Source organism: Podarcis gaigeae, assembly GCF_964106915.1.
Source record: "Podarcis gaigeae genome assembly, chromosome: 1".
NCBI classification, from domain to species: domain Eukaryota; kingdom Metazoa; phylum Chordata; class Lepidosauria; order Squamata; family Lacertidae; genus Podarcis; species Podarcis gaigeae.
In genome coordinates this window covers 32,389,651-32,414,057 of record NC_139678.1, presented here as the reverse complement: position 1 = coordinate 32,414,057, position 24,407 = coordinate 32,389,651, and the positions used below count along the sequence as shown (strand labels likewise).

The 24,407-nt window shown below is 46.5% G+C and overlaps 1 protein-coding gene across 1 annotated transcript; it reads right to left on the bottom strand.

Annotated features, from left to right (window-relative positions):
• Positions 1–17,968: 17,968 nt before the first annotated feature.
• Positions 17,969–24,406, bottom strand: CLEC14A (C-type lectin domain containing 14A). The gene has a single exon (XM_083729504.1). It carries the CDS (start codon positions 23,881–23,883, stop codon positions 22,567–22,569), a length of 1,317 nt encoding a protein of 438 aa, XP_083585630.1. The 5' UTR covers positions 23,884–24,406; the 3' UTR covers positions 17,969–22,566.
• Position 24,407: the final 1 nt, after the last annotated feature.

Sequence of the window (24,407 nt, the reverse complement as noted above, 5' to 3'; positions counted from 1 at the left end):
TTTTAAACAGATGCAATACTGATTATCCAAAAATGGAAAGATACACTGATTTAGGAGGAGGGACTTAAAAAAAAAAGAAGCATCTAAACAAGGGTGGATAATCATGTCACTGTTTGGAGATGAAAGCAATAACCAAGGTTATCACCATGTATGTTTGAATTATGGTGCTGGAGGTGACTCTTGAGAGTCCCATGGACTGCAAGAAGATCAAACCTCTCCATTTTTAAGGAAATCAGCCCTGAGTGCTCACTGGAAGGACAGATCGTGAAGCTGAGACTCCAATACTTTGGCCACCTCATGAGAAGAGAAGACTCCCTGGAAAAGACCCTGATGTTGGGAAAGATGGAGGGCACAAGAAGAAGGGGACGACAGAGGACGAGATGATTGGATAGTGTTCTCGAAGCTACCAGCATGAGTTTGACTAAACTGCGGGAGGCAGTGAAAGACAGGAGTGCCTGGCGTGCTTTGGTCCAAAGAGATCACAAAGAGTCGGACATGACCAAACGACTAAACAACAACATGTATGATTTATTAGAAACCCTAAGATTAAACTCGCCAGACAGAACAATTTCCCTGCCCCTTGCATGATGTTCTGGGGGGCTGTGCTGACATCCCCCCACCAGCCAATTTCTTTGGGGGGGCAGAAGCCCCACTGTATAAGCAAAAGCCCTTAACATGGTTCATTAGACATTTATTAATATATTTTCAGAAAGCATGGACTGCGTAATATAAAATATGTAAGCAGTAGACAAAAATATATACAAATATAAAAGTTAAACTAAAAAAACTAAATTGCACGCCATATGAAATTGTTCGTTGTATTCCTGTAAAGGTTCCATAATGTTGCTGCAACCCCACCTGAAGGCCCTGTTGCTGATAAATACATGCTGAATGCATGGCTCTGCCCGCAAGGCCTCGTCATCTCAGCAGAGGGACAGCAAGGCAGTCTCTAAGATAACTTGGTGCTGAGTTGTTTAAGTTTTTATAAACTAAAACAAAGATCTTAAATACGGCCCAGTAGACATCTCACAAATGGTATCAGGTTTTAGTGATAGGCACAGACCTGTTAAATTAGTTACAATCCTTAACTAAGATGTGCTGTGCCAGCAAAATAATTGCTCAGCTTATAGCTTACCAGCTGCTACACCAGCACAATATCACAAAACATTCCATTGGTGCTGCATGCCAAAGCACCAGGATTAAACCCTTCGTTTGGGATTCAGGGTGGCGGCTGCTTGGTTAAACTGTACTGCAGCATTTCCCCAGCATAAACAATTTGCCTTCCTTTTTAGAACCACCAGGGAGGCGGGTGGCACTGTGGGTTAAACCACAGAGCCTAGGACTTGCCAATCAGAAGGCCGGCGGTTCGAATGCCCGTGACGGGGTGAGCTCCCATTGTTCGGTCCCTGCTTCTGCCAACCTAGCAGTTTGAAAGCACCTCAAAGTGCAAGTAGATAAATAGGTACCGCTCCGGCGGGAAGGTAAACGGCATTTCCGTGTGCTGCTCTGGTTCATCAGAAGCAGCTTAGTCATGTTGGCCACATGACCCGGAAGCTGTACGCTGGCTCCCTCGGCCTTTAAAACAAGATGAGCGCAGCAACCCCAGAGTCGGTCACAACTGGACCTAATGGTCAGGGGTCCCTTTACCTTTAGAACCAAAGCATCCTTAATTACAGTAGGATAGTGTTATGTTGTGGGTTGACATAGCCGACGACCAGCAATTTCTCCAAATAGCTCTTTATTTCGTAAGCTGGAATAGAACTGACTGCAAACAGCTCAGCCGGCCTGCTTTTATAGGCAGCCGGCTGTCAACATTGTAACAACAACAGCCCAAAGTTCCCGCCTAAAATAACTGACGCGGACCTGAGGGAAAACTATCTACAGACCTGAGTGAAAACTATATACAGTATCCCCCTGCTGGCCCAGGGTGAAACTTCACTACATAACACCCCTCCCCACCGAGATAAGGCGTTAGTTACAATCGTAATGGTTTCCTTATATACAGCACTACGCGTAATGGTTCAATTAGGCACAAAAGCATATCGGTTACATTTCCCATACTTAGACCAACAGTGATACATGTCCAACAACATAGTCCTTTAAATAAGTTGGGCGCTTGGAAACTCTGCCAGACCGCCGGGGACTGGTAGCCAAGTCCGGAGAGCCACACAGTTCTTGCTGAGGCTGTGGTGCGACCCTAGGTGGCGTTGGAACCAAATCCCCTGGATCCGCTGCTGTGGGTGGAGCCTCCGCAAGTGGAGTGGTCTGAGTCTGTGGTAAGTCTGGCAGACCCTCTGAAGTGGCTTGGTTCGGCTCCACGCTGGCAGTTTGCGAGGGAGGTGTAGGTGGGGCCTCGCCATCTGTACGTGTCTCTTCTGGAGCCGCAAGCGCAGTTGGGGGCACCTCGGTAGTGTCCAAGTCCCCAACCCTGCGCCTAAGCTGGTCTATGTGCCGTCGCCACAAGCGTCCGTCTTCGAGTGCCACCTGGTACGAGCGAGGTCCAGTGACTCCCACTACTGTGGCTGGCACCCAAGGAATGTCCCCCACATAGTTCCGGGCAAAGACCTGGTTTCCTGGGACAAATGACCGTGGTGCGTTAGCACAGCCTGGGGGTTCAGCCACGGCAAAGTCCGGGTGTAGCCGGTCGAGCGGTGACCTGAGGCGGCGGCCCATAAGCAGTTCAGCAGGACTCCTCCCTGTGGCCGCATGAGGGGTGATGTGTTGCATGAACAAGTATTGGGCGACCCGCTCATGCCAGTCTCCCCGGTCCAGGCGCGCCAGTGCCTCTTTTGCCGAGCGCACCATTCTTTCCGCTTGCCCGTTGCTGGATGGATGAAAGGGTGCCGTTAGGGCATGGCGGATGCCCAGTCCCAAAAGATACCGCTCAAACGTGCCTGACGTGAACTGTGGTCCATTGTCAGAGACAAGGACATCAGGACACCCATGCGTTGCAAACAGGCCTCGCAGCACCCGGATGACAGCTTCGGTAGTGGTGGAGGGCATCAGGGCGACCTCCAGCCATTTGGAATAGGCGTCCACCACTACCATAAAGGTCCAGCCATGAAAGGGGCCAGCCAGATCAATGTGCACCCTCGACCAGGGTGTCTTTGGCGTCTCCCAGGTGTGTCCCTTAGCTGCCGGTGGTGCAGGCCTCGACTCTTGGCACGCTTGACAGGCGGACACCCAGGCAGTGATGGCATCGTCCATATTAGGCCACCAGACGTAACACCGAGCCAACGCCTTCATTTTGACAATTCCCGGGTGGCCAACGTGCAGAGCCTCCAGGACGCGCTGACAGAGTCCCTGGGGAATCACGACGCGGTCTCCCCACAGCAGACAGCCGCGATGAGCTGAGAGTTCATGTTGTCTGGTTGCGAAGGGCTGGAACTCCGATGCAAAAGGCCCTTGTGGCCACCCCCTCCACACCCAGTTGAGCACCCGGCTGATGGTGCGATCCTGGGCAGACGCGGAGGCCACAGTGGCAGCTGATACAGGTGCTGCCAGAAGATCCTCAATCAGAAGGAGCGATGAAGCTGGAGCCGGGTCTTCCACAAATGCTGGAAGAGGGCAACGGCTGAGGGCGTCGGCATGGCCCATCGATTTCCCCGGGCGATGGATGAGCCGGTAGTGGTAGGCAGCCAGGAAAACAGTCCATCGCAGCATGCGTGGCGAGAGGACCGGTGGAGTTGGACGATCACCGGCGAGGAGGCCCAGGAGTGGCTTGTGGTCAGTGATGAGGTCAAAAGTCCTGCCATAGAGGTATTCATGGAACCTCTTCACTCCAGCCACAAGTGCCAATGCCTCCTTGTCGAGCTGGCTGTAATTCCGTTCCATCGGAGATAGTGTCCTGGAAAAGTAGGCGAGTGGTGCTTCTCTTCCGTCTGGAAAACGGTGACTAAGGACAGCACCGATGCCAAAAGGTGAGGCGTCGCAGGCAAGGACCAGCGGCCTGGATTCACTGTACTGTACCAGCACACTGTCTGATGAAAGGAGAGCCTTGACCGCGTTGAAGGCCGCCGTCTCCCGATGACCCCAGGCCCAAGGCGTCTTTGTACTAAGGAGTCGGTGAAGAGGCTCAGCCACTGTGGCTTTGTGGGGCAGGAACATGTTATAAAAGTTCAGCAGCCCCAGGAATGCCTGCAACTCCGTCTTGTTCTTTGGGGTGGGGGCCTGCTGGATAGCGCGGATCTTGGATGTGGTCGGGTGAAGGCCGGAGGCATCGATAAGATAGCCCAGGAACTCTACCTGTGGAACGGCGATCTGGCACTTCTCCCTCTTTACCTTGAGCCCGGCCTCTTGGAACCTGGTCAGCACGGCACGGAGACGCTCGAACAGCTGCTGGTGTGAGTCTGCAGACACCAAGACGTCATCAAAATATGGTACCACGCCCGGAAGCCCTTGCAGGAGACGCCCCATAAGGCTTTGGAAGATGCCAGGAGCCACACTCACCCCGAACTGCAACCGACGGCAACGGAATGCCCCCCGGTGGGTGACGATCGTCTGGGCTTCAGCAGTGGCATCATCGACTGGCAGTTGTTGATAGGCTTGGGCAAGGTCCAGCTTAGCGAAGACCTTACCCTCACCCAGGGAATGCAGCAGGTGTTGGACAACAGGAACTGGATAAGCGTGCTGCTGAAGTGCCTTGTTGATCGTGCACTTGTAGTCAGTGCAGATTCTCACCGACCCATCTGGCTTGACAGGCGTGACGATGGGGGTTTCCCACTTGGCGTGGTCAACCGGCTCCAAAACTCCTTGGGCGATCAGTTTGTCCAGTTGTTTGTCCACCTTAGCCTTGAGAGCAAAGGGAACCCAGCGTGGCTTTAGCTTGATGGGGGCGACTTGTGGATCAAGGCTAAAGGAGATGGGCGTACCTGTATATTGCCCCAAGGTGTCGTCAAAAACCTCGGCAAAGTCTTTGACCAGACCCTCAGTCTCTGCGTTAGAGATGCAGTTGATGCCGGTGACTTCCAGGCCGAGGGCATCAAACCAGTCTAGCCCTAGGAGGCTTGGCCGCTGACCTTCGACCACCACCAACCGGAGCAGGCCCGAAAAATCCTTGAAGGCAATCCGGAACCGGCCAACGCCTACCACGGGAATCTCGTTTCCCTGGTAGTCTCTCAGGTGTACGCGGTGAGAGTCGAGTTGCCTTTTGGACACTCTGGGTACCAGTCTTTTGATGGTGCTCCATGACACGATGGACAGGGCAGACCCGGTGTCGATCTCCATGTCACATGGAGCTCCTTCAATGAGCACCGTGACGTTCAGCTTGCGTCGCGTAGGCGAGTCGGTTTGGCCAATCGTGGTTCCAGACAGGCAGCGGCAGTTGGTGAGAGCGAAACAACTTTCCTTGGCAGACTGGAGTGAAGGCTTGGACTTGCGAGTCGATGAAGGGGGGGTGTCAGACGGAGCCGATCGGCAGACCTTAGCGATGTGGCCCCTTCTGGAACACTTCCTACAGATGGCGTCTCTGAATCGACACTTGGCACGGGAATGGTTGCCTCCGCAGCCGGCACATTCCGGTTGGCCCTTGGACTTCTGTTGGAACTTCCTGTGCTCCCGCTTTGTCTGGTGCACGTCATCACCTTCACTGGAGGATGCCTCATCACTGCTGGCCTCTTCATGATGCACCGGAACTGGCTCCCTAGCAAGACGCTGGCTGCTGGACTTGCGGATCTCCTGGGCGGAGCGTTCAGCAGCTTCTGAGGCCACAGCCTCCTCAATGGCTTTCTGCAGCGTGAGGTCTGGCTTGGCGAGGAGACGCCGTTGCAGATGGATGTCCCGGACCCCGCAGACGATTCGATCCATCAGGGCATCGTCTAAGTCTCGGAACTCACAGTGCATTGCAGCCTGTCACAGGGCGGTGGTGTAGTTGTTGATTGACTCCCCCTCTGCCTGGTTCCGGTGGTAGAACGCATGGCGGGCAGCAATCTTGGACGGCTTTGGTTGCGGAGCTTCTCTTGGATCGTGTCCCATGGTGTTGCCTGGACTGCTTCAGGCGCAACCAATGCTCGGGCCGTCTCAAACACCTCAGGCCCACAGAGGCTGAGGAATAGGCCCCGCTTACGATCCTTTGATACTGCTGTCAGCTCGTTGGCTTGGAGGTAGCAGTCGAACCGAGCGAGGTAGGAATCCCATGATTCAGAGGCTGGCGCAAACGGCGGTAGAGGCACAAGTGAAGCCATGATTCCGATGCCGGCGTGAAGGGCGATAGATGGAACACAGTGCTCTAGCCAGAACAGTCAGCTCTGAATTGGTTCTGTCCAGTGATTTCGCTCAGTGATTTCGCTCCCCCACTCGCTGAGCGCCCTTGAGAGGCTGGCACCCTGGCGCAACGAACCACTAAGCCCTATGGGAAAGACGGCACTGTGCATGAGTAAGGTCTGATTCATGCGTTCTGCTGCTGCTGGCATGGTTTTTCCTTCAGAACAAGATCCATATGGCAATCTGGGTGTATGAATTGAACAGCAGGGTCCCCAGCAGAAAGAGAAGTTTTTAATGTTTGATGTATCATTGCATTTTTATATTTTGCTGGAAGCCGCTCAGGGTGGCCAGGACGGTGGTATTATTATTATTATTATTATTATTATTATTATTATTATTATTATTATTATTATATCTTTCAGAAGTGATGCTTAATGCATGTGGGATGAGGAGTTTGAGTAGATGCAATCAAACTCCACCATCTATAATCATGCGTATGATTATAACGTTTGTAGGGTCCGAACTGGAACAACAGGCAGTGATTGAGTTCCATCAGATGTAGATATACAGAATTTTGATTTTCCTAAGTAGCCATCCCCTTCATGGATCACTGCCTTGCCGTGGCGAAGGGGCTTGATTGAAGAATTGATGCTTTTGAATTATGGTGCTGGGGGAGTCTCTTGAGAGTCCCATGGACTGCAAGAAGATCAAATGTATCCATTCTGAAGGAAATCAGCCCTGAGTGCTCACTGGAAGGACAGATCGTGAAGCTGAGGCTCCAATAGTTTGGCCACCTCATGAGAAGAGAAGACTCCCTGGAAAAGACCCTGATGTTGAGAAAGATGGAGGGCACAAGAAGAAGGGGACGACAGAGGATGAGATGGTTGGACAGTGTTCTCGAAGCTACAAACATGAGCCTGACCAAACTGCGGGAGGCAGTGGAAGACTGGAGTGCCTGGCATGCTCTGGTCCATGGGGTCATGAAGAGTCGGACACGACTAAACGACTAAACAACAACAACAACAAGTAGCCATCTTTCGAGGGTGAGGAGCTTTTACATATTAGGGTTCAAAAAGATCTCAAACTGATGGATTCCTTTAAGAAATCTCTCATATATTGTCATTTTTCAGTATCCCAGCTCAGGATTGCCTAGTTTTTAAAGCACCCCTTGTAACCTCAAAATATTTAATGCAAATGTATTATGAGCTGCCCTTAATTTCAATATTCATTGAAAACAAATATTTCAAAATATGCACATTTTGATTCAGAACCTAGTCACCATGAAGACAGCACACTGAAAAATGCAAGCAGGAGTTGATGGTTTCATTTCATTTGCCTGAAATGGCAGGGTTCGAAATAAATATTCCCATTATGATACCCACACACCAAAATCATATCCAAGAAACAAAGAAATAATAAATGCATAGAATAAACTTCATTCTTGAGAAATAATTGATTTATGTTTGGCCTCCGCTATTTCTAGGCTCTAGAACTTTATCAGTCTCCAGGGATTAGCCATTGAGAAAATGAATCACAAATCTATGGAGGCAAATAAAATATTTTCTTCTCATTATGCATTCAACACTGCAGATTTCTCTTGTGCAGAATCCCACTGGACTAATAGCTAGAGACCTAAGTTTATAAAAAGAAAAACGCATGTTCAGCCATTAACTCTCTTGCAAAGAAAATAGGAGTGTACTGCAGACAAAGAGTAGTCAAAAGTCAAGGCACAAGGAATAAGAGACTGAAGTTGCTCGGCTAGATCAGCCAAAGTAGTGCCTGCCAGATGCTGGTGGACTACACTTCCCATCATCCTTAGCCCACATCACCAATGGTCAAGGATGATGATGGGAAATGTAGTCCAGCAACTTCTGGAGTACTTCATATTGACCACCCCTGGACTAGATACTGAATACAGTGGTACCTCAGGTTAATAACTTAATTCATTCTGGAGGTCCGTTCTTAACCTGAAACTGTTCTTAACCTGAGGTACCACTTTAGCTAATGGGGCCTCCCACCACCGCGCAATTTCTGTTCTCATCCTGAAGCAAAGTTCTTAACCCAAGGTACTATTTCTGGGCTAGCGGAGTCTGTAACCTGAAGTGTCTGTAACCCAAGGTACCACTGTATTAGAGGTTTAAGTTTTCTTCTGAGAAATTCTTTTCCCAGAAAATGCACACACGGGGGGGGGGGGCGGGAGTAGTCCAAGTCTACTGCTTGTCTTTATTATCAGACCTATCACCCTACCCTCTGCTTCACCCCAAATACTGTTAATTCTTGCAGTAGAGGGCCTGCAACATAAATTGAGGTCCTATGGGTACTTGAATCTCTCATCTTTGCTTGGGAGTGACGAGGTTGATGGTGGGTAGGGTAGGGTAGTGGATGATAAGAGTTGGATTGGCAGAGTCCATATGGGATTGCAAAACATTAAAATGTCTCATGGCTAATTTAAGCCCACTGATTTCTGTGGATCTGCTCTGACCACGATTTTCTGGGCCATCCTAAACACAGGAAGATGGCATACTTTATGCCACCGTAAATTAAGATGGCATAAAGGGTGCCAGATCCTTTGCTAGTTCAGGATGCTCAGGGAGGGGAAAACACTGGTCAAGTTGGCCTTAGGCCAGTGGGGTGGAAAGAAGCCACTGAAATGGGAACTGGGCCCAACTGCTGACACACAGAGGAGAGATCCCAGGTGTCATTATCGGGTTTGGATGAACTGTGAGGTCACACATAGATTGTTCACGAGGAGCAGTGCACAATTGACAGCAGAGGAACTTGCCAACACGCAGTCTGCACAGAGCTAGAAGGGTGCTCCTTGGTTATCCATCTACATTCACATTAAGGCCAAGGAGGAGAGACAAACAAGTTGATATGGTTGAGATTCTAGAAACTGATTTTGACCACATGGCTTAGCTCTGACCAAATTCTTCAAAGCATGCGAGATACATATTGTAGTAACCGGGCGTCCAGCCTCTTGCCCCTCCCTCACCTGTCTTTGCTTCTCCGGCCAGAACAGGTTTCTGGAGCAAGGCTGGCAAGCCCGTTTACTTTTCCAGAAACAGGACAAAATAGAACCGGCAGGGCTGCCACCACTCCCTCATCCCTGGGTTACCAGAAGCCACAGCTCAAGGGAGCCAGCTGTGCTCCTTTGTTACTGGCTAACCCCCGAACTACAAGCTGTTTTCACGAGCTTGCAGGCAGAAATCCTTTGATACAGCGCAACCAAGAAGTCTAGACGCTGGAATTAGCCATTCCCCTGGATAGGCACACACAACACAAGAATATGTCTTTCTTAAGATTTATTTTAAAAACATGCTAATAAGCAGGCACATCATTTGGTACATTACAAGTACAGAAAAATAAAAACGTTGTAAATTATAGCTAGCTATATACTCACTTCTATACTCTAAGGCAGTGTTCCCCAACCTTGGGCCTCCAGCTGTTTTTGGACTACAATTCCCATCATCCTTGACCACTGGTCTTGCTAGCGAGGGATGATGGGAGTTGTAGTCCAAAAACAGCTGGAGGCCCAAGGTTGGGGAACACTGCTCTAAGGCAAAGCTAGGATAGTTAAAGTCTTTCGGAAATCCACATCAAAGGTGTCAGAAAATCTTCAAGGGAAAAGCACAAAAAGATGAAAAGACGGCTGCTTGGTGGACATCAGCAGCTGGGCGATTGCTTGCGAAAAATGCAGAGCGTGTGCTTTCAAACCCCTTTGCAAGATCTTTTATCCATAATTTACATATGGACCAAGACCCAATCAGAACCCTTTGATTACAATTGAATTCTCCAATGAACAATTTGTGGGCTAATAATTCTAACTCAGGGCAGCTGAGCCAATTAAACCTTCAAAACCCAATTAAGCCTTCGGACCCCAGATCAAGGGGTTTCCTCCCTTCCCATAGAGACTGGTAGAACTTAGGCAGATGTACATTCTCAAGCAATCAAAGATAGATAGCATTCCAAAGGGTATGGTCATAGCTTCGAACACAGGTGTTAAACTTTCAATTTTAGCCCAACAAGTCCTTTCCCATAGAAGTCCTCTCACGCCCTTGGAGCCAGCGGGCCCACAAATTAAAGCAACACCCTCCACCTGACCAAAGAACAGCTACTAGGGGAGTGCTAACTTTACTACACATATAATTAAGCTGCTTCAGTTTAGCTCCTAGTTAACATTCACAGCAGGTAAACAGGAACATAACATTTTGCTTTTGCCTTTGGAGGAAAGTGCATTGGAAGTTTTAAGTGTTCCATTTGATATTTGCTTTCTATTATTAGCTCTATCTACAATTTCGAGTTTGCTTTGAAAAAATAAAACTAATGAATGCAGCACACTGTATTGTTGCATCTTTTAAAATATAATTAGCAAATTAAAAGCAAACAAGCATAGATTAAAATCTATTACTCTTTTTCCATTCACACAGCGTGATGGCAATTGCAATTTAGTTTTCCCTAGCTCAAAGGAGGTACTTAAAAACAACAACAAACACTTTATTGAAGTTTCCAACAGAAAGATAACTGAACAGTAACAGTAAAGTAAGGAATGCAAACTGTAATATATAGAATTGGGTAGAACTGATTAACAAAATAGTCATCATAGTATAGACTACAGAAAGTGATTTGGCAAACACAGAGCGAGAAAACACAAAGGAAAAATATTGCAATCAGTCTTAGGACAACTTCTGTTCAGTTCTTCCCAATCGCTATAAGAAACGTCCTTTATAGTGCTGGGAAGCATCTATGCCTTCCTAGATGGGGAACTAGTATACAGGCAACTACCAGTTTGTGTGGGGGTTGCGTTCCTGTCCCCACACACATTGGCAGAGCACAATACCCCCCCAATACACCCCACTCCATTATGCCTTGTTGTGTCCCGTTTTCTGGCCACTTCCGGGTCTGCAATGATGAGCATGTGTGTGGTCACGTGTCCACCGGACGGGCATAAAATGGTCACTGCCTTTATATAAACGACAAGAATTGCATCTCTTGAAAAGAAGGGCGATTCCTCCACATTTCAGCTTTGCAAACTTAGCAAGTCACCTTGTGCATTATCATAGCATTCTACACTTTAGTTTTAAAAAGGTAAAGGTAAAGGTACCCCTGCCCGTACGGGCCAGTCTTGACAGACTCTGGGGTTGTGCGCCCATCTCACTCAAGAGGCCAGGGGCCAGCGCTGTCCGGAGACACTTCCGGGTCACGTGGCCAGCGTGACATCGCTGCTCTGGCGAGCCAGAGCCGCACACGGAAACGCCGTTTACCTTCCCGCTGGTAAGCGGTCCCTATTTATCTACTTGCACCCGGAGGTGCTTTCGAACTGCTAGGTTGGCAGGCGCTGGGACCGAGCAGCGGGAGCGCACCCCGCCGCAGGGATTCGAACCGCCGACCTTTCGATCGGCAAGTCCTAGGCACTGAGGCTTTAACCCACAGCGCCACCTGCGTCCCATCTTTAGTTTTAAACTAAAGTCTAAATGGGAAACTGGTGGCTCTCCAGAGGTTGCTGGGCTCCAAATCCCATCAGCCTCAACCAGCATGGTCAGTGGTCAAGGATGATGGGAGTTGTAGGCCAACAACCTTGGGAGGGCTGCGGGTTCCCCATCCCTAAATTATAGGAAGATGGGTAATTTTTGGAGGGGGTACACTTGAATTATATTAGATTTTAGTCTATGTTGTAATTACATGTGTTTTATCACTTTTGCAAGCAAGTCTTCCACCAACAGAGAAACCCATTTTATCCCCACAACACCCTTATTTCTACCCACAGACATCCCTGCACTCTATCTAAGATTCTAACTGCGATACCACACTGGCTCTTGAATATGATTATATGACAGCTTTATTTTTAAATTGCCAATTAACTGTTTTCTCTCAATTACATTTTGGTTGTTATTGGGAAAAGGAGACTGGGTAGATGCAAATATATGCTTTCCAGAGACACTAAAAACTCGTAATTCCAACTAAGTCAACAGAAGCTCCAAAGATTTGAGTCCAAGAACTTAATAGAACATCATTTGCCACCTTTTTCAAACTGGAGATAGAATTTACCCAATGCTGAAGCTCCTTATTTTGAGAGACAGAATTCTTGGGAGACCTGCTGAGTACACTGTACTTCTACCTCCATATCTTGAAGATAGGCAGTCTAATAACATATTGTTACCAGGCATCTCAATCTCCACTGAGCGGTGCAAGATTCCAGAGGTCTTGGCATTCAGCCGGTTTTTGTGTTTCTTTTGGGGGAAATGAGGCACAGTGGAGGCTGTATTGTCTTTATGAAATATGGCTTATCTTCAGATATTTACACTTGAGTCTGGATGGAGAGAACGTTCTGAGCAATACATCTCACGAGCAATACATCTTACAGCAGTGCAGCATGTGATTCAAAAGCAGTCAAAACACCATCTCTGTGTCTTCTCCACACAATTTGTCTGTCCCTCAGCCTGCATGCCCTCTGGCCTGACTCTTCTCCCCCCCCCCCCCCCCCGCAACCCTTGCTAAAAATGTGATGCAAGCTTTGTGTAAAAAGGACATTTTTTTTTCTGTGATGACTTTCCTGTGATGGCAACTTCCCCTTCCCAACTTTGCTATTTATTGTCTTTTGCTAACTAATAATGCACACCTGAGGGAGGGACTCCACCCCCCACTTCTTGACTGAGACTGAATGTCCCACCTTTTGTCAGGGTAGTGACTCTGCCATTTTGCTTTTGTGCTTTGATAGCACCTCTGTCAAGCAATCTCACAAGGAAGCTGGCTTGGCTTATTTTTTTTTTAGGCCTTACTAAATCCATCAATCAGACCCCACATTTACTAATTGCAGAAAGTATGAGGAGAACTTAGAACCCAGGAATTTTAGGGGATCCTTGCCCACCGCAAACCCATAACAATATTTTATCACAGTTAGGAACATAGGAAGCTGCCTCATATTGAGTCAAACCACTGGTGCATCTACAGCCATGAAGCTCCACAGGACACAGAAAAAACGTTTGTGTGGTGGGGTATGTTTCTTTCCCCAACAACTAAGGAAAAATTACAATTAGAGATAAAAGAAAGAAGGGGAGAGACAACGGTCAAAAAATGTTTTATCTTGCAATAACACATGAATGCTTTCTAATCTAAGCCTTCAAAACAGTGTTTTACTGCACTTTAATTATGCTACAGTGTTATTAGAAAGCATTCTGAGGAATTAGCGTTCTATAATTACAATTCCTGAATACTGTAGACACATCCAACTCTCAAATCATCTGACCTGTTCCAGATTCCCAATCTTCTGCAAGAATTTCTATAATATAAATTAATGCCTTTTATTAAAGGAACAGTATTTCAAACCCTCCAAGTGTCCCTATTTTCCAGGGAAGTCCCGGATTAACAGAAGCTGCCCTGTTTTTTTATTTAATCCCTGGATGTCCCGCTTTTCCTGTTTTCTTCAGAGAAATGTTGGAGGGTATGGAGTTATCCAACCACCCACCCCCATCCTGCCATCTGAAGGCAGCCCTGTATAGGGAAGTTTTAAATGTTTTATTATGTTTTTATATATGTTGGAAGCCGCCCAGAGTGGCTGGGGTAACCCAGTCAGGGATATAAATAGTGAACTTATCATTATTATTATTATTATGGAACAGGATGTCCCTATTTTCATCAGAGAAATGTTGAAGGGTATGATATTTTGAGTTCCTTGTGTTAGATGACAATCTAACATTCACCTCATCAGTAAGACAGGAATAACAAGCAGTTATTAATTTAAATTCTTTTCCTCCAGGAAAGAGCAACATGACCCAATTTGAATATTCGATTCTGATATGGAAAATCATCTAGAGATTATTTTAGTTTTTTCTATTTCATGTATAAAATACTCCCCATTAAATGCACACCCACACGGTGACAGCAAATATTGTATACCATTCAAAGCAAGTGACTTGTGGATTCTCATGCCATTTAGTTTAACACTTTCAAGGATACGAACTGTGTTATGTATTGATGGGCTGGAATATGTTTAATGAAATGGAAAATGCATCATTTTCATCAGGGAGCCAATTAAGGCTCAGTGGGAGCTACAGGGACACATTTTGGTAGTAGAACTGTTGGCAATGTAAAGGTCCTATGTAGGTTGCTCCAGATGGTTATGTAAAAAAAACAAACCCTAGATTGCACGTACAAAAGACAAAAAATTCAGAACACATTGATCTCTGCAGCTCAGAAAATCAATAGTACAGTTAAAACCTTTCTTCTTTCTATCATCCTGGCAGCTTTGCATATTATTTGACAGAAACAGCTAGGAGAGCTGAAGCACCAAGTTCTAAATATTGTTGAATAGGAAGGAGTTCTTAGGAAGTTCTTTGGAGGTTTTGGGAAGATTGGAAAAACATTTTGTTTAAACCTACTTTTAATTGTATATACACATGCACACCCTTATACTGTCCTTGAGGGGGAAAAAGCTGGCTTGGGTAAATGTGATTTAAATCTATTTGCAAAGTATGTGCTCTGTCCATTGATCTGTGGCCCATGATACCAATCCAAGGTATCATTGTGAACAATTTCATGGTTATGTCAGGGATAGGATATATTTTTCATGAAGAACATCTTCCTTTCTGAGCAACCTTCCAGGGGCCACACGGCAGTGGTGGATGGGATTAAAGGCCAAAGTGAACACAACAATAAATGGAACTTTTACCTTTGTAGTTGGCTTATTTCTTCACACTCACTTACCCCATCAGGATCCAAGAGCGCATTCCAGCCAGGCATAAATATTCAGGAAGGGTGCAGAGCAGGCTTGGGGGAGGGTGTGAGTTGGGAAAGTATGGGCCTGGGGAGCACTCCAAGGGCCAGATGGAGGCCCCAATCTGTACTGTACGTTTAGAGCAGTATCATACAAATTTAAACAGAGATTGTTTCCCCCAAAGAATCCTGAGAATTACAGTTTGTTTGTGGGGTGTGAAACACAGATAGCAGTCAAATACAACATTCCTAGACTGAACATGAAAGGGGATGTTTGCACCAGCCAGTAGAAAACTTCCCATTTCTTCCTGGGCTGGGACAAACTTCCTCTACATGTGACTAGAGGTGGGTGTGACGTTACCTGCCCAGGTGACAAAAGCACCTTGGACACAGCCCTCTCTCTCTGACTTCATTCGTCGTAGAAGCAACAGCTCTTCAGCTAGAGATGTCCTGTTGGCTTCCAGCCAATAGAGCACAAAGGGACTATCTCCTTATGGGATAGATTCCAGTGTATATATTTTGTAACCTAAGTCTGCCTTCAGGGATCAACTGTGAACTGATGATGCTGTGAGTAAACTTCTTTTATTGACTTTAAATAAGATTGTCCTGTCTATTCTTTTTAAGGGGGAGATAAGGGGACTTACCAGGAACCCTATTTTTAGAAGCTTAAACGAGCTTGCAACAAGCTAACCGCTGTGCATTTAAAAAAGGGAATGTTAAAACTCTGCTAAGTTATAGAACTTGCCAGAGCAAATTAGGAAGGATATTAAACAATATATCCTCTCCTGCCTCTCTGAACATTCCCACATTGTTAATGGCGCTATTCCCTTCACAAAGCTGCACTTTACGGAGTTCCCCTGGAAGAGTCCCACTCTGGGAATTGCAGCTCTTAGCGAAGGGAACCTGAAGTGCTATGATGCTGTTTTGAATGTATAGTGCAGATGGAGCCAGAGAGGCCAGGAACATTGCTGGGAAATTTTTTAAGGGAAATTCCCTTATTCCGAACAGGATTCCTCACAAGAAAAGGGAAAAGTTGACAGCTATAGACAGGAAGGGTGCATTTGAGGCACCCTTCACTTGCCTGCCATCCTTCTTCTAATAATTTGTTGTTGTTTAGTCGTTTAGTCGTGTCCGACTCTTCGTGACCCCATGGACAAGAGCACGCCAGGCACTCCTGTCTTCCACTGCCTCCCGCAGTTTGGTCAGACTTATGTTTGTAGCTTCGAGAACACTGTCCAACCATCTCGTCCTCTGTCGTCCCCTTCTCCTTGTGCCCTCCATCTTTCCCAACATCAGGGTCTTTTCCAGGGAGTCTTCTCTTCTCATGAGGTGGCCAAAGTATTGGAGTCTCAGCTTCAGGATCTGTCCTTCTCTTCTAATAATAAGTAGTAACAAAGATTCTGACTGTACTTCATTTGGCTTGAAGAGGATTATTTGAGTTTCATCTTAAGAACATCCATGCCTCACCTCTAATGGGAACCAAAAACACTTCAGAAAGAAAAAGAACAGACTCCCAGTGCTACAGATGCACTCATGGGGAAACTCACATTTATCTAATTAATAAGGTATCTTATCAATGAATAAGATGAATGGCTGGACTAGATGAATAGCTTACTATTCATCTAGTCAATTACTATTACCATTCATCTAGTCTGTTACTATTACTATTATTTATTAGATGAATGGCTGGACTAGACTACATCAGAGTAGACCAAGCCCTCTGGACAATGACTGCCTGACTTCTATGTCTGATGTATTGCCAGGACCATTGCTACATTGCAAGCATTAAATAAGCATCAAAGTCATCGCAACAGTATATTTATCTCCTTCTGAGGATTACATGGTGCAATAGTACTAATTTAGAACTGGCAGAATTCTAATCCTCTTCCCAAATAATTATTGCTTTCTGCCTGGAAGACTACCTGCGATCCCAATCAAATCTACTCATATATATGTGTAGTAAACAAAAAAAGATGGCTATCTATATTTTATTGGTTCAAATTAAACAATACTGAGCTTTTGAATAAAACAGGGATGGGGAGTCTGTGGTCCTCTAGGTGCTATCCTTTATATCATGCCAACGGTCAGATGAGGGCAGTTGTAGTCCAACAGGTGGATGGCCAGTTTTTTGACATGTTCCTATGGTTACATTAAAAACAGAACAGAACATTCACAAGCATAGGAATGGAAGATTCACCTCACACCTTAATTATATATCTTTAGGTGCCAGGTGAGAACATTCCTCTTCTCTCAGTCCTTTGGCTAATCAAACAATCTATGACTATTTAAACTACAGATGGGGTTATTGTTTTGTTTGCTATTATGGCCTGGATAGCTCAGTTGGTTAGTGTGTGGTGCTGATAATGCTAAGGTTGCAGGTTCGATCCCTGTATGAAACAGCTGCATATTCCTGAATTGCAGGGGAATGGACTAGATTCCATGTTTGTGCTATGCATTTCTCTGTTTTTATACTGTAAACTGCCTTGTAATTCTTGGAAGAAGGGCAGTATATAAATTTAATTAATTAACCCATTGAACTCAATGGGACTTATGAATAGGCATGCATTGTATATCCTATAAGACTGCACTTCATGTGAACTGAACATGGGTATACTGCACTTCAATTGTTCTGTCAATATTTAATAAAAGTTTTCCAATTATATAAGCAAAATTTCCAGCTGTTTCCCTTTCTTCACTGCCATATAATTTGTAAGCTGTGACATGAAGGCATATTCAAAGCATTCATTTTCTCATTCCACTCTTAAAGGGGTGGATAGGGATTCTGCAATGTTTTGCATAACTTCAATCATACATAAAACGAGTTCATAACAGTTTGAAGATCTCTTCTATATCCATAGAAAAAAGAATTACATGGTTCAAAGAATGCTCTATCATTCTTTTACATGCTCCATTTCTGTTGTCCTTTTTAATTGCTACCTTGATCTTTTTCTAAAACTTCCTCGCAACAAGGCAGATCCACCAAAAAGGCATCCTTTTCACAACAAAAAAAGCTATATCCCAACTTGTCATGAGCGTAGTTATCTCTTAAATTAACATATAAAGAGGAATTATTGCGATTTTATTTTCACAATTCCAGATAGAAACTCGCATATAAATCACCTAAGACCTTGTCTACAGCATATATGATGCCATGCCACAGTATAAATCTAAAAGAAATGATAAATAGGTAGGTAGGTAGATGAGTGGTTAGCAGGAGCTGGGACTGAGCAACGGGAGACTTAACTGTCAGGGGTCCTTTACCTTTAGGTAGATGAGAGGTTTCATCAGATTTGCACTCATTTGATTTGCTGGTACAATTTAATATATTAATTTTGACACATCTGTCTTTTATCAGGGAAAGAACAAACATTTGCAGTGGATGTGTGATTACTGGCTTACATTTTCTCCAGCAATCAAACTACAGTATTTTGTCACTGGAAAACATAACAGCCAAATCTATCCATCACCAGAAGCACATCTGTTGCAATAACAAGTACTGCCCAGCAGAAGGTGGTCATTATAAGAAGTGTTTATTGGCTAATGCCTGTGTTCTAAAACAACACTTGGAACAACAACCCAATCTTCTAACTCCTTTGTGATCTTTTAAAATTATTTAAGTTTTATACCAGAGTGGGCAACTCCAACAGGACTGGCTTCTGTGTAGAAATATATCGGATTGCACTGTACTTCCGTTTTATTTTATTTGGTCATCTTGAAAGGCCCCCAGACAGCAAACAATAAACCCATGCTGGCATTGTCTGTAGTAAACACATAAGTCATCTATACTGATTTTGTGCTATAGAGAAAAAATACTTGTCTCTTGATACACAAGCTACAGCTGCTTAATTGGCACTTTGTCAACAGTTCTTTTGAGCTTTTCTGAGAAACGAAGAAATGCTGCCTGCAATCCTGTTAAAAACAACCTGCTACTTCAGTGGTGCTTGGAACCTGCTCCGGGATACATTTTATTCCATGTTTCATGATCAGCACCATTGATTTAAGCCCTAAGATGGAACCCAGTAATACCCACTTACCTGGAAGTTACCAAGGGCCTTATTTCTGGGTAGGTATGTATAAGATAATGCTGCTGAGACTTACAAACAACAACAAAATCAATTTATGGGACAGAACCAGTAGCAGACAGCATGGTTAGCAGAGATACTTAGCTCACCTCCTGGCAGGTGAGTCACTGCTGCTTACCAGGAGGGTGTCACAGTGCAAACACAGCAGCAGGAGCATCGGATTGGCTCAGCTGCTGTGTTTGCACTTCATCAACCTTTCTGCTCCCTCTGCTCCCCTTTCTGGTAAGTAGCAGTGACTCACCTGACAGGTCAGGTAAGCAACTGCACCTCACCATGCCAACCACTACTGGGCAGAACTAAACATTATAAGAAATTTTTGGTTGCCACTAAAAATAGCAGCCCCATGCCAATTTCATAATTTATTATTATTAAATTGCCTTGTTCCACATTTGTACTTTTCTCATGCCCTAACCCTAGTACAATGCATTTCCCTGTTACTATTCAACAGTATTGTCTGCTCCTGGTAGGGACATGCACTGTGTAATGATGTCAGGACCTCTAGGCATGTTGTACTAGCTATCATGAAGAGGAAGGGAAGCGCTTGATGTGGAACTACCGTGTTTGCCCATAATTCTGAGTGTCGTGCTTAGAATTTTAGCCTGAAACTCCCAACCTAACGTTCCATCAAAATCAGTAGGACTTATTTTCGTTCCATGTAATAGTTACAGTTGATGGCTTCGTGCTAAAAACAGCTACCCTATTCCACAAACGTATGATCCAAGGAACCAGAGTGCCTATACTTCTATAGCATGGACTGCATTGGTGCACTTTTCACACACTCTTCACAACATAACAGAAGGCTGTACTATCACATCTCATTGAATTACAGGTATTATTACATTGTATTGCAATGGATCACCCAAATCTAATGAGTTCATGCATTATTGGTAGTTCTGAGGTGTATACACACAGAGCTTTCATGGTCGTTTCCCTGTTCCCTCCAAAGCAATATGGATAACTTGGTACCCCATTGAGCATAGAGAGTTATGCACATCAAGGTATTTGTAGCAGAGCCAACAGACTGAATGCAGCTCTAGTAGCACATGACTACATGTGGTTAGTGGTCCCAGACCAGCATGACCATCCCCCATCTACATTGCTTGCATCTGTCAAGTTCAGCAGAGGGCGGATGAACACTGCAGTGTACATTCACATCATAAGCAGTACATACAGATCTCATTTGCTGGGTGGATGTGAATATATCCTGGATAGTGGTTTTAGGAGATGAAGCTGTTTTTAGATGAAAAGAAATTTCACCAAATGATAGGGAAATGCCCAATTAATCAGTTTAAAAAATCTTCATTAGACTGTAGTACTTTGCGAGTGGGTGTTTAAAAATGGTCCTTTGAAGTCTTTTAATTTTGCCCCTAGCCACCTTTCAATTTCACTGTAATCCCATGGCACATTTAATCAAGCCCTCTGTAGTTTAAAATATTATTAAACGTCTTTTTGAGGATTTGAATTTTACTCCCGATTATGTGATGAAGATCAATCATCAAATATTCATCATATAGTCATAATCATAGCTTACATTCCCCCTCTGCTTCAAGATGCATAGAATCATTTTGAAGTGTCTTAGAAGGAATTAATGGTCTAGAAATAAGATTTAAAGAGTGACAAGAGGATACACTGTCCTACTGTACTAGATAGAATGGGCAATCCCTGCTTTGCAATGTTAATGGGTTTTCTGTGCTTTTAACCGATGAACATTAGGAGCCTTAGAAGCACTCAATGCTATAACATATACTACAAACATTACATACATATTTGTTGCAAAAATATGGTTTGTGTTGGAAATTAATGGCCTCTTCAAATGATCTGGGGCAGGTGTGTGGGTGTGTACCAACATTTACGTTATTTGAATACAGACTTAAAATATTCCTTAGCTGAAATGCACACATATAGGCAGGACTGTCCCTATTCAAGTAATGCTAAAAGAGAGAAATGCAAGCAACGCAGCTGTGGAGTGGGAGACAACAGAAAAAACTTTAAAAAGAAATCCTCTACCCCTTTCCTTTACTGAAGAGAGAAATGTTGCTTAAAGTTTTCACTGAGTCCCATGTCCCCACATTCCCACCCCATTTGCTTCTCCTTCCAACCTGGCCCCTCCACTGTGCTCTGCAGTGAGAAAATGGCAGAGCAAACCAAACCCTGGCAAGGCTGGAGCTACTGCCACATCTGTAGCCCCATTGCTGATGCCAGCTAGGGTGGAAGGTGGAGGAGCCAGAAAAAGCCTGTTGCAGACTAAATTAGCCTGGAGCTGGCATAGTGATTGGGCCTGGATCACACCCAATTTTAATCAAATAATGGCAGTAGGACTGACTCAGAATCCAGAATGTATATTTCAGGGCTTTCCTCGGGCTTCTGGCATGCATTTGTGTGTACCAATTAATTTTCATTTTTTAAATCTTCATTGTATGCATTAATACATTTTCTAACGCTGCCTGTAAAACAGAATATTCCAAGGTGGCTTACACCAAATCTGTAGAGAAAACAATCAGCCATATAAAAAAACAGAAACATTTAACAAAATTAAAAGTTTCAAATAAAGGCAGCCTCAGATCAGTCAATTTTGGAACCAAATATTTGCATGGTTCTGCAAAGGCTACAGCATGAGCGCCAGGTGACCCCTTCCCCCCAAAAATAGTCTGTACCACCTGGACACCACCACCAAGAAGACACTCTCCCCAGTCAAAACCTACCACACCTCAGTTGGCCATTGACTTCCAAAGGCGACCTCAATGAATTGGAAGGCGAGTTGGACCCTCAGTGAAATCTTGAGAGATTTCCACCCCACAATGTTATACAGTGCAACGAGCCAGTATAAGCTCATACCTTGCAGGTTTTTGGAATTCCCACTTAAGGAAACTGGAACAGATAATGCTTTTGTGCGACAAAATCTAGCATGCACTGGCCAACACTTCTCTTATGAGTTCTCATACATCCAATCCATGAGTCAGTTGAGACACAGTACTAAGATTTCAGGCTGTTTTCTAAGTCTCACAAATAGATCACACACATGCACAATTGTACTGGCACCCCAGAAGCCTAGTAAGGATGGAGGACAACACCAGATTCAAAATAATGTTGGAAAGCTATTTAAGTCATAAAAATCTTCTTTTACAGGGATGGGGAAACTGTGGCTATCTAGGTGTTGCTGGACTATAACTCCCAATATCCCTTTGCCCATTGGCTAGGGGTGATGGAAGCTGGGGAGCAGCAATTGGGAGTCCCACAGGGTCCTCACCATTACCATAAGACACCATACGCTGCCATCTTGCATGCACACCTGGGAGAAAATTCTACTGAAGTTGATGTGACTTACTCCCAAGTAAGTGTGCATAGGATTACACTGTTCTACAAGCAGCTTGGCAGGTCTTAATGAGACTTGTCTCTTGCAGCACTGTGGAGTTACTTAGCACTGTAACTGAGAAAGAACAGCCAACGGATAAGGATGATAGGAGTTGTAGTCCAACAACCTTTGGAGGGCCACAGGCTCCCCATTCCTGTCCTAAAAAAAGCGCCTTCTCTGAATGAAAGTCCATTGCCTCCTTCAAATACAGCCTCAGTCCCCTCACGGCTGTTCCTGCTCCACCTGCCCCGCCACAGGCTTGGGTTCATCCTGAGAAACCTCGGCAGACTCTGCCTTGCTGGGCCCCAGGGAATGATCCGAATCCTCGGGGTCGCCATCTGCGGTCGTGGCCGTCGTAGCCGGGGCTCCGTCCTTCTTGGTCTGAGACCCCTTGGAGCAGCAAAGCCTGAAGCAGGCCTGGAAGATCTGCAGCGCGGCCATGACCAGGATCACCAGCGTCACCACAGCCACCGTTATCAGGATGAAGAGGTAGTTGGAAGACACGGCTCCGGGGGCGCTGCTGCTGTTGCCCACCTCGGAGGGCAAGGTCGCCGCCAGGGAGTCGTTCCAGCCAGGCAGGCCGTCCGAAGAGCCGTTCGGAGAGGGAGACAGGGCAGGCGACGGCGGCGTTTCAGTTCCCGCCGGCGACACGCAGGCTTTTTCGTCGGCCGCCAAGCGAGCGCCCCAGGCGCACAGGCACAGGAAGGCGCCCCGGGCGCCGAAGCAGTCGGCCAGCTCGACGCACGCTCCCTCGCTCGGGCTCCAGTAGCCGCTGGGGCAGGAGCAGAGACCGCGCTCGGTGCCTTCCCAGCGGTAGCCGTCGGGCGACAGGCGGCAGGTGAAGCGCGCCTCCCGCCCGGGGCACCTCAGGGTGAGCACCGTGCCAGGCGGGCCGAACTCCACGGCGGCGCTTTGGAGGCGGAAAGGGAGCGCGTAGTGCAGGTGGCTTCCCGCGCCAGGCGCGCGACACGCGCCCGCGTAGCTGTACTTGCACACGTACCCCGCGTTGGCCTTGGCGCAGGCGTGCTCGGCGAGGCCCCACGACTCGGCGGCGCGAGGCTCGCCCCAAGTCACCTGCAGGCCGGCGCACTTCTGCGTGGTGCACGACTTGCTGGGCTCCTTCACCCACGAGAGGCTCCCCTCGGCCGCGCTCTCGTTCCTCGCCTCCGCAACAAGTCCTCCGGCAGCGGCCCAGGAGAAACCCCGCAGCGGCAGCTCCTCCATGGTGCACTGCTGAGCCTTCCTCACCAGGCCCAGCCAGAACAAGGAGGCGCCCGACCCGCCGCGGGCCACCCCTCTCAGCAGAGACACGATGGCCTGCACTTCCACCCGGCCGCTCGCCGTGCTCAGGCGCCCGCCGTGCGCCGCGCAGGCGTCCTGGGCGCGGGGGAAGCTCAGGCTGCCCACGTGGACGCTGTAGCAGGACCCCGAAGGGTGGCACCAGGCGTTGTCGCTCTGGGGGCGCACGGCGGCAGGGGGGGGCCCTGGCACGGGGAGAGGCTGCAGGAGGACGAGAGAGGCAAGCACCAGGCCCCTCATCTTGCCTCGCCTCCCCGCAGTGGCATTCGCGAGCACCAGCCAAGTCTGGATGGCGGGGATGTGGCGTCGAGGCGACTCCTTTTCTTCACAGCTCACATCACAACAATATCTTCGCTCCCGCAGACCTTCCCTTTCAGTGGCTGAAAGGAAATGTGTCAGGGGTTAGGCTTGACCTTAACATCCTTGATTTGTTGAAGTCCCCGCGCCAAAAGTTCCCTTCCAGAATTGGAAACATCTGATAAATAAAACCCAGACGGCAGGGAAACTTTTCTTTGCTTGCACTTTATAGGGAGAAACGCCCGCATAAACTAGGCGCAAGAAGGCAGAGGAGTTCTTTGGGCTAAGTTGCTCACCTCGGTGTTAGTAAACACAGGCCGGATGTTTAATAAATTATTTGAACTCTGTGCCTTTTATTGACTTGAAAGCTTAGCACCGATTGCAGCGGATCTTAAAACTATCAGAAAAATAATTGCTTGATGAAATGCAGTGGAGGGCAAAGGCATTAAGGCCCTAGTTAACCCCCT